This window comes from Lepidothrix coronata, unplaced genomic scaffold (genome assembly GCF_001604755.1).
Source record: "Lepidothrix coronata isolate B3197 unplaced genomic scaffold, Lepidothrix_coronata-1.0 Scaffold132, whole genome shotgun sequence".
Classification (NCBI taxonomy): Eukaryota; Metazoa; Chordata; class Aves; order Passeriformes; family Pipridae; genus Lepidothrix; species Lepidothrix coronata.
Genome location: NW_016690312.1, coordinates 300011 through 315162, shown reverse-complemented (window position 1 = coordinate 315162; position 15152 = coordinate 300011). Strand labels below are relative to the sequence as shown.

The following is a 15152-nucleotide window of genomic DNA, read 5'->3' as shown; positions in this document are numbered from 1 at the left end:
TAGATAGATAGATAGATAGATAGATAGATAGATAGATAGATAGATAGATAGATAGATAGATAGATAGATAGATAAAACCCACTCCTCATCTCCATGGGGACACTGGAGGATGCTGTTACACACAGACCTGAGCTGGCTCTGTCATACAGAGCTCAGAAATTCCAAGTGCAGCAGAGCAGGGTTTCAGAAGGGATGTGGTTCACACCTGGCCAGCCTGGAACAGGGAGTGTCCCCAGGTTTGCCCTGCCCCAGTCCCACAGGGAACACAAGTGACTCCAGTGTCAGGGTGCAACAAGTCACTGCCATGGGGCAGAGCACACCGGAATTGTTCAGTGTGCAAACACTCTGTGTCCTGGAAATTCACTCCCTAAATAACATTCCTCCTCCCCAGAGCTCGGGACACGTGAATAGAGGCAAAGCTTGGCAGTGAATCCCTTGTACCTGCCATGCACAAAGAAGTTGCCCCTGTGTTTGAAGGAACACACGAGGCTGCATTTGAAAAAGTAAGTCACGTGAATACAGAGAAAATCATCAGAACAGCCAAGGATTATTTGTCACTGCCAAGGCAGGACTACACCAGTTTTAGAGATTGTATTGTGCATTCACAGCTTTGTCAAACCAAGACAATTTAAATTGCCAGAGGTTAGTCTGTAAATCCTTGGAAACAGGTTTGTGATGCACTTGTGTTTTGTACTGCAGAACCAGCACTGAGGAACACTCCGGCTACCAGCAGCACTGTCTCTGCTCTACAAAGCAAGAGAGCTCACTTTTGTCATGATCAGTCCTGTCAATAAACTTGGGCACTTTCAACCACAAAAGGAAGAAAAGAAAATACCCCAACAGCATTTGAACAAACATTAACACAAAAGCAGGGTCAAGTTTATCACAACACACAACATTTCTTTACATGTCTTCCAGTACATGGCTTCAGTAAGTATGATGTAAAACTCAATTTTAACAGAATATGACCTTCAAGTTGAGATTTAAATTTGCAAAATCTGAAATAAATTCAATTTTATTTCTAATTATTAATCCAGAAGACTTCTTATAAACAAAACAGGCAATGCTAAAATGCCATCTGAGATGCCTCAAACAATCAAAGACACTTTTTAACAGAGAAAACTAAAGTAAAGGGATGGCAGACACTGGCAGAAGCATAAACTAAAGGTCAAATCTGGAAGCTCACTTGTACTGGGTTTGCATGGCCAGGTTTTGGGGGGAGGGGGGACTACAGGGGTGCCTTCTGTGAGCAGCTGCCAGAAGCTTCCCCCGTGTCCTGAAGAGACAGTGCCAGGCAGGGCCAGGACAGAGCCACCACCAGCCAAGGCCGAGCCCAGCAGGGATGGTGGCAGTGACTCCTCTGGGGTAACACTCATAAAGGAGGGGAAAAACCCCTGTGAAACTGCAGCAGGGAAAGAGAAGTGAGAATGTGAGAGGAACAGCTCTGCAGACCCTGGGGCAGTGCAGCAGGAGGGGCTCCAGGACAGGGGCTGAGGTGCAGCCCCTGGAGAGGCAGCTGTGCCCTGCAGCACATGGGGGTCCTGATGGATCAGAGACCCCCTGCAGCCCCTGGAGGAGCTCCCACTGGAGCAGGGGGTGCCCAAAGGAGGCTGTGACCCCATGGGAAGCCCATGCTGGAGCAGCTCCTGGCAGGGCCTGTGGCCCCATGGAGAGAGGAGCCCACACTAGAACAGGTTTGCTGGCAGGACTTGGGACCCCATGGAAGAGACCCACTCTGGAGCAGCCTGTTCCTAAGGACAGACTCTGGAGCAGCCTGTTCCTAAGGACTGACTCTGGAGCAGCCTGTTCCTAAGGACTGACCCCATGGAAGGGACCCACTCTGGAGCAGCCTGTTCCTGAAGGACTGACTGCATCCCGTGGGAGGGACCCCACACAGGAGCAGGGGAAGAGTGTGAGGAGTCCTCCCACTGAGGAGGAAGCAGCAGCAGAGACAAGATGGGATGAACTGACCACAGCCCCCATCCCACATCCCCCTGCACTGCTCAGGGGAGAAGGTAGAGAAAGTTGGGAGTAAAGGAGAGCCCAGGAAGAAGGGAGGGGTGAGGAGAAGGTGTTTTCGGATTCCGTTTTTATTTCTCATTATCCTACTCTGATTTGATTGGTAATAAACTGTGTCAGTACCTGGTGCCTGATCTCTCCCTGTCCTTATCCCGACCCACAAATGTTTCATTGTGTTTTGTCTCCCCATCCAGCTGAGGAGGCAGTGACAGAGTGGCTTTGGTGAGCACCTGACACCCAGCCAGGGTCAACGCCCCATCATTACAGGGTAACTAACTCATCCAACCTTTCTTACAGGCATGGCTGGTAGCCCTAACTGCTATTAAGCCATCATAACAGTCCCCATTAGCAAACTCTGTTTTCCAGTACTTAAAAATTCTGACAAACTTCTGAAGAGTTCATGGAGAAAATTCCCTTTGACTGCTTCTCAATTCCTTTGGTCATGGTTCATCTAGAACATGCACTTCAATGGCAGGTGCAGAGCAATTTGTTGCCAGAGGTTTGATTTTTTTTCTCTCTGGTAAAAACACAGTGAAATTGAGCCAAAGGATTAACCTTCTAAAAACCTGACATTGGCACACAAGTCCAGAAAATGACTGGCAGCAGAATCTTTAACAAGTCAGACAACAGAGGTAGAACCTTCACTGCCACCACAGGATCCTGAGTGGAGCAGGGAGATGTTGCTGTGTTCCTCACATGTGTGGTGCTCCTTTTGGGACAACAGGGCAGGGAGACATAGGACTGGGAGCAATTAGACAAGACAGGCAGAGGAGCTTGGAGCCACCAAAGAAAACCTCCAGAAACCAGCAATTCTAAGTCCAAAACTCCAGTTGCCAAAGCAAATACTTATCAATGTACTTTCTCATGCTCTGGTGAAGTATCTAATCCATCTGTAACCAGGAGGTTTCATCCAAAGAATCTGATGGATAAAAAACAGCTGAATTTTGGCACTAGAATTAGGTTCTACCCCTGCCTCAGGTGCTTAGTACTGCCTGCAAATACAGAAAATCCATTGTATATAATCACTCTCATGCAATAAGTTTATGAGTGCCCAACTTGACACGCGGAGTTCGTGACCAGGAGTGCTCCTGGCTGCAACTGAAGACAATGAAGTCAAACTGAACACAAAGAATTAACCAGCTCTTTTAATTTAATACTTAAAATTGAGACAATTAGGCTCCGCTTCCTACTTACAAAAAAGAGGTTAATAATCCCCTTAAGTGCATTGTTGAGAAAGTTGTTATAGGGATAAGCTTCACAAAAAAACCTGCTTGGTTCTTAATTCCCACTGCAGAGGGGGGCTTAAATACTGTGCAGCAAGTAAGCCTGAAGCAACCCACTGAAGAGTGGAGAAAAATTATTATGTAATTCTTCATTAATTAAGACTGTCCAGCCTACACACTGTGGAAATTAAAAATAATAGTAGTATGTGCATATGCATTATGCTGCATGACCACATGGGAGCCACTGTTAGACTGCTCAGGAACCCTCTTTATAGCGTTTCCTAATCTTTGCATGTTTAATTTTACAGCCTTACTAATGTTTGAGTGTTTTCTGAGTTTTAGAAATATATTAATGCTATAAAAATGTAAATAGTATAATTTGTAAGTACTGAAAATGTCCTGTCTGCTTATACAGAAAAGAATCACTCATCATGAGGGAAAGGAAGAAAAACAGTTTTGTGGTTAAAGCACAGTCAAGACCACATATTTCTTACTCTCTCTGTCTGATCTTTCAACCTACCTGCCCTGCTACCACAAATGTGCAAAAGAAGCCCCAAAACCACCTTTACAAAAGAAATAGCACAGAATAGCTTATTTGATAATAATGGTACTGCACCTTAGGCAATAACAAAGATTTATCTACTTGCTTAAAATTTCTGCAAAAAGTAAAACAGTGTTTCTTAGAAAAGTAAGAAAGACTGTGAAAACCAGTAAGAAAAACAAGAATCGATAATAATCAATAAATGAGAAAAAAAACTACCAAAGCTAAAAGCTGCCATAAAAATATCACCACTGCTGAACACACAGGCTGTGTTACCAGAACCACCTCAGATTTGAAGGGCTCTGCTTTAGCAAGAGCAGCAGCCAAGTTTAGGACTGCTCTCAACACCACATGGGACAGCAAAGCCTGGGTTGCTGTTCCCTGCACTGAGTGTATTTCCCAGCAAAAACTTCCAGAGCAGGGGATGCAGCATTTGGCACAAGCTCAAAAAGCCTTTTTTTTGGTCATTTTAAAAATGGATGGTAAAGTGAAACTTAACAGAAAGTGAACATCAAAACACAGAAAGCAAATCAGTGAAGTTCATGACAAAAACTTCAAATTCAGAAAAGCAGAAGTTAGAAAAACGCCTAAAGCAAGAAAAAACAAAGTTAGAATTGTCATTTTCTTAAAAAGCCATACATATATATTGATTGGACTGTTCAGGCAATGAAAACAAAGCTCCAGAGATTGGTAATCATCCTGGGAGCAGAAATATTGTTAAGTAGCCCACTTATATGCCTAAATATCTAAATACTAAACCATCCAACTTGCCACATAACCATCTTCTCTGATCACTAAAAATATAAAATCTAACATTGGAAAACACATTTTGAATCAAAACATTTGTAAACTCTGCAACAAAATCCATTTTCAGCAGCAGCCCCATGAAAATTCCAATATACCCTATTTCACCTGATTTGTAAGTTCCAACAACAGATATTCTGAAATAAAATATTATGGGCAAGGTTAACATTGTTCTTTCATCTATGTATGATACTCACTTGATATTCTCAGTCTACAGCAGCACTTTAGTTCTGTTACTAACATAAAATAATTTTAATTAAAAATAATTTGAAATAAGCAACTTATTTTTTGCTATTTGGTTATTAACATAAGCCCATCTGGGTATTAAGATACTGAAAACCAGTGAACCAAATGCATCAAGGGCACGAAAAATCATAAATTGTACAAATGGAAAATGCACATAAACAAAAGAAAGGCAGCAAAGGAAAACTAGATGGCAGCACCTCCCTATTTTTCACAACTTCACAAGTACAAGATTCAAAACAAGACACAGAGGTAAAAATTTAATGCAATCTAATAACCAGTTTTAAAATTCTGAATTTTCTTATCTCTGAAGAACACAATAATGCAAGCAAACCCACCCCACCTGAGCTGCTCGGAATAAAAGAATCCAGAGCAAAATTATTCTAAGATCAACTGAAGCTCCATCAAATTACAGCTCATCTCTTAAAAATCCTGTACCTTAATGAATATCCTACAGCAGCTAAAATTTTGGCAACATTAATGATTTTTTAATATTCAGCTAAAATTAATGTCAACCAAAAAGTAGAAGGAAACTAAAATCACCAAGAGAAAACAGTTCAATTAAAATTATGCACATCTAAGTCCAACCAATGTTTGCTTTAAGCCTCCAAATCTTTATTTCATTAAACATGTTTTTTCAAAACAACCACATTATCACAGTACAGACTCGTACTTTTTAATGCATCAAAAGATGATTATAATATAATATTCATGGAAGATCAAGTATTTCCATGTAAACCCTTAGATACCAAGTTAAAAAGGACAAGGCCCTCGTAGCTGCACCGATAAGACAAATTTATATTCACAATATGAAAAATATTTTTAATACATCTGAATATCTTGCAATATTTTTTCCCTAAACAAAACAAAACAAAACAAAACACTCAAGAAAAACTGCACCTAGGAGCAGTTAATATTAGAGAACTGTAGGTTCATTTAGCTTGGGAAAGACCTCAAAGGTCATTGAGTTCAACCATTAATCTCCCCATTACAGTCCTACACAGTCTTATACTTTGAACTAAATTAAAACTACTATAAGCTCCAGTTGCACCTATTCATGTTTTTCTTGAATATTTTAAAGAAACTAGAAAGACTGCAAATGTAAAAGATCATTAAAATATCAAGTACATCTTTCTATTGCAAGTGCTTCTCTCAATCACTGCTCTCTCTGGACTGTTCTGTCACCTTCAGATTCTGATCCTTGTGACTGAATCCCCTTCACTGCTCCTGCCTGTGCTGCAGACACTCTCCATCCCTTTGGGACACGTGTCCCTGCTCCAGCATCTTTGAGCTCAGCCTTAAACTGATCACAGCTGAGACCTTCCCTGCAAGGTACTTGCTTAACTCCATGTGCCAGTTTTCCAGAATTCCACCAGGAATTGAAACCATCAGATTTTATTCATGCTTTACACAGCAGTAATGGAGAGGAGCATAACTAAACATCTAATCAAAGATTATCCCACCTAAGAGTCAAGAAAAACCCAAATCTTCCTTTCAAAATGGATTTGCCTCTCTTCTCCCAAGAACCTAACATAAAACATTTGCCTCCATCCTCTACTCCTAAAAGCTGTAAAAAATGAGACAAAGGTATTACAGTCAGTAGAAGCACTCACAATGTAAGAAACATCAGATTTAAGCCAACATCAACTGTGTTCCTTGACTGCCCAGCTGAAGGGCTCATCTTTTTATCATGCAAAGACTGGACTTCCCTGCACACCTGCAGAGAGAGCCCTGTGGGATGAACAGCAAGTTCTGTATCCTAATCATCCTGAACTTTTCTGTTTGGCACTGCAATCCAAATACATCTTTTTTTAAAACTCGGGAAGGGCAGAGGGGTGGCTGTATCCATTCCCTACAAAACTAAATACTACAGGATACAGGTATTTGACTTCTGAACCTTCAACAAGGCAACAAGTAAGGACAAAGCCACTGATCTTTAAGGAAAGCCTTTACTTAAGCCCTTGTAGGAATTCCTCAGGGAAAACAAGACTACACTTTCCCTATCTCAGGCAAAAACCAGACCACTCTTGCCCTGTTTCAGCAGCTTCCATTGTTCCTGGAGAAAGGTGGCTCCTTCCTCACACACTGTCCTAGATACCAGCCCAGCAGCTGAACCCAGAGGAACTGACAGGGGAAACCTGGTTCATTGCCCTCCAAAACATCCAGGAGAAGATCTAGCAAATGATGGCCCTGGGATATGGAAATGAAAACCTTGCAGTGCTGCCAGGCTGCAGAAGTGGCTCAGAACCTGACCAGCTCTGCGTGTACCCACCGAGGCAATCTCATTTAAGAACATCGCAAACATTGCCTTATTTCCCCTCCTATCTTTTTGAGAATGAAGAAATTACTCAGTTGTCAGGGGGAGAGAATCAAAGAACTTTGAAATTTAGATGAACAGTTGGGCAATTTTTCAGACACTCTTTCTTCTATTTTTAAAGAAAGCAATTCATAATCCATTTTATATTCTCCAGTTATCACTTTCAACACTTCTTAACGAGTTGCCAAAAGTAACTGCCAGCTTTTGCAATTTCTTTGGCATGTTATTTAATATCCTGTGTTTTACATCTAACTACACTTTCTCCACACAACAATCATGTGAAGTGTATATACAAATTAACACTGAAAACAATCACTTAGCTGAGTAACTTGTGGCACTTGACACTGGCTAAGAAGTAGAACAATCTCAAGAAAAGCAACCATCGTAGTTATGAAACATGAAAGCCATGTCTTTTTCTCATACATTCTTCTTCTTCTCATACATTATCTTAATAAGATGTTATTTCCTATACTCCTTAAGGCAGACTGCAGATTTCCACCTGCGTAGACTTTCTACATAGGTAAAAGCAGAGTAAAACACACACTCAGAGACTAAGGTACAATACCAAGTTCTACACATTTAAATCACCCTGCATTTTAATCCAAATAAAGGTATCTTAAAATAGCTGAAGACATAGTAATAAATTTGAGCTTTGCACAGTAAAATAATGATCATTCCACTAACATCAGAGAGAAAGGTTAAAACTGCACAGCCTGCCATGTTCATCTATCTCACAAAATACTCTGCAGGACTCAGGCAATTAATGTTTATTTTCTGTCTCTCTTGATCTAATGGCACCAGAATTTTTCTGTGTTTCAGTCACAGTGACTCCTGAATATTATACTTTATAGACATAAAAACAAAAGATGTTACTTCTGATTAATTTTAAACTTCTCCTGAAAATTTTAATTCACAGGATACAGCGTTCTGACACATCAGAAATAGATTGTGAAAGAAAACAGCTTAATCATAAACTCACCTAAAAAATTATTTTTCAGTGCAAAGTTTCCCGTGTTTTAGAACTTGATCCCTCTACTGATTAATTATAATGACTACTCAAACAAATAACTGACATTTCCAAAACCTGAGCATAATATTTGTCACCAGTGAACAGTCTGTGGTTATAAACCATTCACCAAATCAAATAAATGTCTCGGGTCTAGTTCTGATAAGATAAACCTTAAGAATTTAAACCTTTACAATCTGGTTCTAAAAGGCTGTCAACCACAATTTTTAAAGACTGCTCTAAGGTCAAACATATATAAAACATAAGCACTGTCACAATGAAAGAAGAGCCTGCAGATCACATGCAGAGTCAGGGAAGTTCAATGTGAATTTCCCAAGGACAAAATAATAATAATTTCTTAACCCTGTTAATTACAACAAATACAGAAATGATCCAGTACAGTTTGGGCAGCTACCACAAAGATCTGTCAGAGGACATGAATCCTGACAAGCTACAATCTCATTATTCTAATCCCACTACACGAAAATAATCAAACTTCTGCATCCTGCAAGATATTTATCATTCATAAGGCCTTGCTGGTTTCCTCTATTCTCAACCACCTTATTAGCACTAAGTAGGGGAAAGGAGGATCTATAATGCAGTGGGGTATTTATCTGGGCAGACCCTGCACAAGAACAATTACACCTGAACTCCTCCAGGTTTCAGCTGACTCTGCAGATACATGACTGTGCACTATCCTCGTGGTTTTATTTTTATATAAATCCATCAAGTCAAATTACACTCCTTCTACAACCTCAACTGCCTCATATAGCTAGAGGACAGCTGCCTGAGGCCAACATGATCAGCATTTGCTGTGCACACATCTTAAGGCTGACTTGGGGATGCACACTGAACACAGAGCCAAGCAGTCAGTCTGCACGTTTGCATCCTTCCTATTCCATGTGCAACACAGGTGTGTTCCTCAGAAGTTTACAAATGACAAACAATTTGTTAATATCTGTTGGGAATTTTAATTCTATATGCTGGCCACAGCAAATTACAGTCACATAAAAACTACCAGCATGGAAGAGAAACAGCTAAAGCTAACTCACTTGAAGAGACTGAGGTGATATTCTTGGTGCAGTCCCACCCCACAGCTTCAGCTGTGCAGTTACACTGTGCACTTGTCTCAGGACCCACTGCTAGAATGTGTGCCTGCAGGAACCACTAAAGAAGTGATTGTTCTTAGTCACAAAGAAAGCCCCAAACGACCAAAGACAGGCACACAAACTCAAAAGAAGAACTTGTCTGCAACTTTGTTGTCATGGAATTAGTGAAAAAAAAAAAAATCTCTAGATGAACACAGGCTTCTCTCTGTGTTTCTTCTTCCTGGAATACATTTCTCTTTGAAGAAATGTAGAAGGCTTCTACAAGTCTTCTTATCCTTCCAGACATCACAAATTTAAACATTAAATTACTGCCTTTTCTGCAAAAAGTTCTTTTACAAATTTCATCCAATCCTGCACTTACCTCTTTTCTGAGAGCACAAAGTTCTTCCAAGTGTTTCCAGGCTTTCATTTATGTCTTTCCTGAGATACACTCCATTGAGCTACAGTCTTCCCTGTGACACTCATTTCTAAAACTTATACTGTAGTTGGCTACTCTGTGGTTTAGATTGCCTCTTGTTATTAACTTCCTTTCCATTCTCTGATTTTATTCTGGCTTCCTTCTCTTCTGAAAAGTTTATCATTGTTTTCAGTTTTTAATTAAACAATAATATTTGGGAACATAAATATGGTGTCATGCATAAAGCACACAATGAGTCAGTCATCAAACGTTAAATATTGGAAAATACCTGTTAAAGTTATTTGAAGCAACTTATAAAACAAATGGAAAATAATACAGGCACCCTCTTCATCTCCTTTCCTCAGAATTACTGATCATTTCTGCAAACACAGACCTTAGGCAAATACCTTAAACTCTGTCTAAACAGCTGCCCTGTACTAAAATCCAAAAATGTTTGCCTCTACATTCAGCTCTAGCTCCAAATGGCCCAAAGCTAAACTGCCTCCTTAGAAACTCTTAAACCAATGAAGCCTTCAAAGTAATTTAAAATACAGTACACCTTCACCCTTGAAACTAAATCAGTCCGAGTTAAAATGAACACACTCCACTGAAGAGTTTGGGATAGCAAAGCACACTGTCCTGTCAATCCTTAGAAAAAAGGAAGAATATTCATGACACAGACAAAACTTTCACTGTAGACAGATCAGACCCAGAGGTGAATCAAAGGAATCAAATCTTTGTTTTGAATAAAGTATATTTTAGAAAGTTAATTATTGCCAATCCTTGTATAGAACGTGCTTGGTTTTTTTCTTTTCTAATGTCCAGTGAAACCCAGTTATCCCAGGCAGCCATTCAGCACAGTGGGATACCACAGTCCTTCTGATTAGAGCAGCAAGGGGCACTCACTAAACCAGTCCAAACCACCACTGAGCTTCCTACCCTCCAGTGACCTCAGTCTGAACAAGGTCTTGAGGGACTTCATAAAGTAGATTTTTTTCCTGAAATAAATAAAAATCCTCAGAAAATAAACTATGTTTAAGTATTTCCTGTTCTCACAACACAAAAGGGACGAAGGCAAAGTTGCAACAATATATGAGCTGATGATGTGCAAGACAGAGTAAAACACAATGCACCAGGGTGAAGTGAAACCAAGCCAGACATACCTGAGCTGTTGACAGGCGAAAAACAGGGCCAGTGGTGGGCACAGAAAGCCTGGGTGACAGGTTGGCAGGGCCCTGTCCCTGTGTCTGCACCTGAGCCTGCATCTGAGCCTGGGCTAGAGCCTGCTGGGGCACCATCACCAGCTGTCCCGCGTCCGTGCGCACCAGCACCATCCCTGGGAGCAAAGGAACAGGGATTGGAGGACAGAAACACAAATAATGTGGAGAATAACACACAAAGAACTATGTGACTGCAGAATACAGAATAAAATTAATGTATAGCACTGCACATTTTTCTCTATGTTGTGGGGTTTTTTTTATCCTCACATAACACGAGATTTAATTTCAAAGAAGAAAAGGAGACGCCACCAGCAGCCAAAAACTCATACCCAATTCAGTTTGGAATTCAAATAACTGCAGTTTATGGGTAGCAGTGATGAAAAAAGCAGTCACTTGAGTATACAGGTGTACAGCAACTGTCAGCAGTCTAGTCAGGTCAGAATAAAATTAGAAAGAAATCCTCATTAAAAGTGAACTATACCAACAATGCAGCAGCTGAGAACAGAACTCAGTGTTTCATATACCAGGGACAATGACCTGAGAGCTTCACTAAAACAACAGCTCATGGGGATATGTGCATGCAAACATTAGATCAGACACATTTCTGAGTATACAATATTTGAGATTTACTTAAACACTGAGCATTAACAGATGATTTGGTGCCCACCCCGCCATCCCCACCATTTTGGGAGGCACTACCTGTGGTTTAGACATCAAGAACAAACAGTTCTCTGTCAGTGCCTGAGAACCAACCACCCCTCAGCACACAACGATACAAGTGCAGCAATTTTAGAAAAACAGCAATGGAATTGTTTTAAAATTAACAATTTCTGGAAGTAAATGATAATTTTTTCAGATTATTTTCTTGTAAAAGACCTCACAAATAGAGGCCTTCTACACAACACAGCCACTGCCATTAAGTTGTGCCCTAAGTTTTCTGGTCAGTAGGTCAGTAAAGGGGAGACAATGGCTAAGGTGGTCCCTGGATCACCTGGAGTTTGACACTTATTCAAGATCACTGCAAAGCATGTAATGATCTTCCTCTAGCTCACTCAGAACTAAAAAACAGTTACCAGACAGAGTATTTAAAAGGAAATGCCAATTTAGCTCCAGAATACATTTTAATAATTTAACCTAGATAGGATACAATGGGTCAAATAAACAGAAAAACATCTTATTTGCAACAACTAAAGAACTAAAAAAATAAGAACCCTTCTATTCTGCTGTTAACCATCAGTAGACATTGTTTCCACAATTTATTTCCATGTGAAAATTGCTTCATATATGTTTTTTAGCTTTTCAAAAGAAAATGAAGAAGGTCCCCATTCAAAGGACACAGTCTGCAACTAACTCTGATGGCAAAGTAATTCAAACAGTAGTGTAACAAATGTCAGAACTCTATACCAAGAAAGTCTTTCTTTCAGTTTCTGACACAGAAAACCAAATCCCAGTCGTGGGATGAACATGTGAGTGAACTGCAGCACCAATAAAACCCTCCCTCACACAGTCTTAGGTGCTCCCTGCCAGCCTTCACTGCCACAAACACAAACAGGCAAATTTCTGCCACTACAAACTAAAGATTCACGGAAATCAAGGTTTAAGGTAACAGGCAGACAGAGCTACAGCAAGGACCACATCCAAAATCCAAATCCACAATCGTAACTCCCTTCCAAAGCAAAGAGTAATTAGAAAAAAAAAAAAAAAGGTTGAAAGAAACCCCTTAAAAACTCTTTTAAAAGGTAACCTTTAAGGTCCATTAGCCATTTAAGCATCAACTTCACAGTTTACATCTGTAGAAAATTCTGCAAGCAGGTGATGTGTTTGGTATATGCCATTCCTAAAACATCTGGACACTCAAACGTGATGGCCAAAGAGGTTATCACTTCTCTGATTATGTTGTAAACCTGAATAAAAAAATCTTCATAGGATATTCCGACCACACATTAAAAAATTCACATTTGCACTACACAGATTCACAGGTGTGTTGTTAATTTATCTTCCCATTTTCTAAACCTAATTCTCAATAGAGAAAAATTGAACGGAAAGGACAAATTAAATGCAGCACATGCCACACAATCTCAGTTAAAGTTGCTGACATAATTACTACCACAGATGCATAAATGCTCATGTATTAACATTATGTTTAACTCAGTTTGGAGGACTACAAATTCCTTTTGCTGAGCAGTATGTACATTAGAATCTGGTTATGTTATGAGACTAATTTTACCTTCCCATCAGCCATTTAAAGATGAAATACACAACTTATGAGTATTATACACCAGAAAAATCTATTCTCAAGAACTGATTCTTAATTTCTGCTTTATGCAGAAGTTTGCAATATAGAAGTTTCAGATTAATTATAAACGATCCACCAGTTTAAAAACTCAAAAGTACCACTGTATTTTCTGAGTAACTTCACTTTAGAACATACTGTCTTCATGTTTTTGCAAATTTAATGGATTTCCAACTAATAATAATAATAATGGCCAGTCTTCGCGAGCGAAGATTTGGGAAAGGTCATTAACCCTTCAAGCCTGCGTAGTGGATTTTTTTAGGTGAGACACAGCTTGCGCTGAACTGAGCCCACCCTTTAATCCTGAGGTTCATCTGCCGGGGCCGAGTGAAACTCGGACAGTGGCAGTGAGGTCCCCAGGACGTAGGTTTGTTTAGAGTGACCTTCTCTTAGATGGATTGCCTCACAGGGCTAACGAGCTCCATCTGCCCGGGGGGCCGGGAATCGAACCCGGGTCGCAGCGGTGAGAGTCCTGCACCCTAACCACTAGACCACCAGAGGCCCCAAACTATTGGATTTCCAACTATCTTGTAATGAAAACTCGAATTATAACTTTCCAGAGTATTATTTACATAACATATAGTTACATTTACTAAACCCTGGATTGGACTGGTTTCAAAGGCTCCTTTGTCGCTCTTCTGTGTGAAAGTAAGTAACAGATCAAAGTATTGCTACAACGAACTTCAGAAACTGTGCGCAAAGTTACAGTGCACATTATCATGTGCACATGGTAATTTTCGACAGACTGACAACTGGGAGTCAAGTCTGAAGAGCAACTTATGTGTTTCAAGTCAGTTGGGTCTTCGTGAAACCACCAAGCTTGGTACGTTTGGAGCATCAGAATCTGGAGGATCTTTCATAAACTATGGCCAAATACACAACTACTACCGAGTGAACCTAGAAGCAAGCTTCTAGACCATCACACTGTTGCTCTACTTAGCTAGTAAGTATCAAATATTTTAAGAAACGAGATGGAAGAAATAAGTTATTTCAGACAGTGACATTAACGGGAAAAACAAATTAGTTCAAATGTTAAATCAACTCCTAAGTCAAAAAGACACGAAGATACCCAAGTCTCTGCAACATGAAAGTCTAAACAGGGGACCATAGAACTCCTTGGATGAAACAATATAGAGTTAGATCAAGAATCACTGGGATGAAGGGATGCTGGTTTGGTTAGTCAGCGACCTTGCTGAACTTACATTTTTAGTAACGAAAGTTAAGAAATTTAGAGCAGCACAAACAGGACATAAGAATTGGAAATGAAATATGGTGGTGGTAAGACTGCCCTGACACAGCAGACAGTAACACCACCGCAATTACTGACATTAAAAATGCTACATTGCACAGATTTGCCTGTATCCTGCCACTTGAATTGCAGCAGAAGACATGCTTTCCAACAGGAAAACTTTCCAAGACTATCAAGTGTAAAGCAGAAAATAAAGTCCTTCCAAACATATATAAAGTTCTTCTTAGCTAACACCCCAGCTTTATCTCCGGTACCACCTCGGGGTAACTCACCGTGACTGCCGCTGACCCCAGGACACTCCGGTAACTCACCCACAACAGCTGCAATTACCGTGCACGAGCCGCACCAATGACACCCTAATTAGCGGCAGCCAGTGGTGGTGGCTCTTCTCCGGTTTCCAGCTCGTCGAGCAGCGGGAGGGTGACAACTTCAGGGGGAGAAAAGCCCTGGGACCAAGAAGGTGAGACAGCGCGGGGAGCGCGGCGCTCACTTACCGGGCGGGATGGTGAAGCCGGGCGGCAGCTGGATGGTGGTTTGCGGGGGGGGCCGCACGATCAGCTGCGGGGCCACGATGCGGGGAGGGGCAGCGCCCAGCGCGGGCCGCGGGGACACGGGCTGCGGGGCGGCGGGCAGGACAGCGGCAGCGCCCGGCTTGGCGGGCACCGCGGGCTTGGGCGCGGCGGGGGCCGGCGCGGCGGGCGCGGGGCTGGCGGAGGCGGCGGGCGCGGGGC

At 41.1% G+C, this 15152-nt stretch overlaps 1 protein-coding gene across 1 annotated transcript in view; it reads right to left on the bottom strand.

Annotated features, from left to right (window-relative positions):
- LOC108503175 (transcription initiation factor TFIID subunit 4-like) overlaps window positions 1-15120 on the bottom strand; it is a gene marked incomplete at its 5' end in the record, with an annotated part of 146327 nt that extends 131207 nt beyond the window's left edge. The window contains 2 exons of the mRNA XM_017826922.1: window positions 10823-10995; window positions 14916-15120. Of these exons, the coding sequence (XP_017682411.1) occupies window positions 10823-10995; window positions 14916-15120 (378 nt within the window). The remainder of the gene's footprint in view (window positions 1-10822; window positions 10996-14915) is intronic.
- Between the last annotated feature and the right edge of the window lie 32 nt (window positions 15121-15152).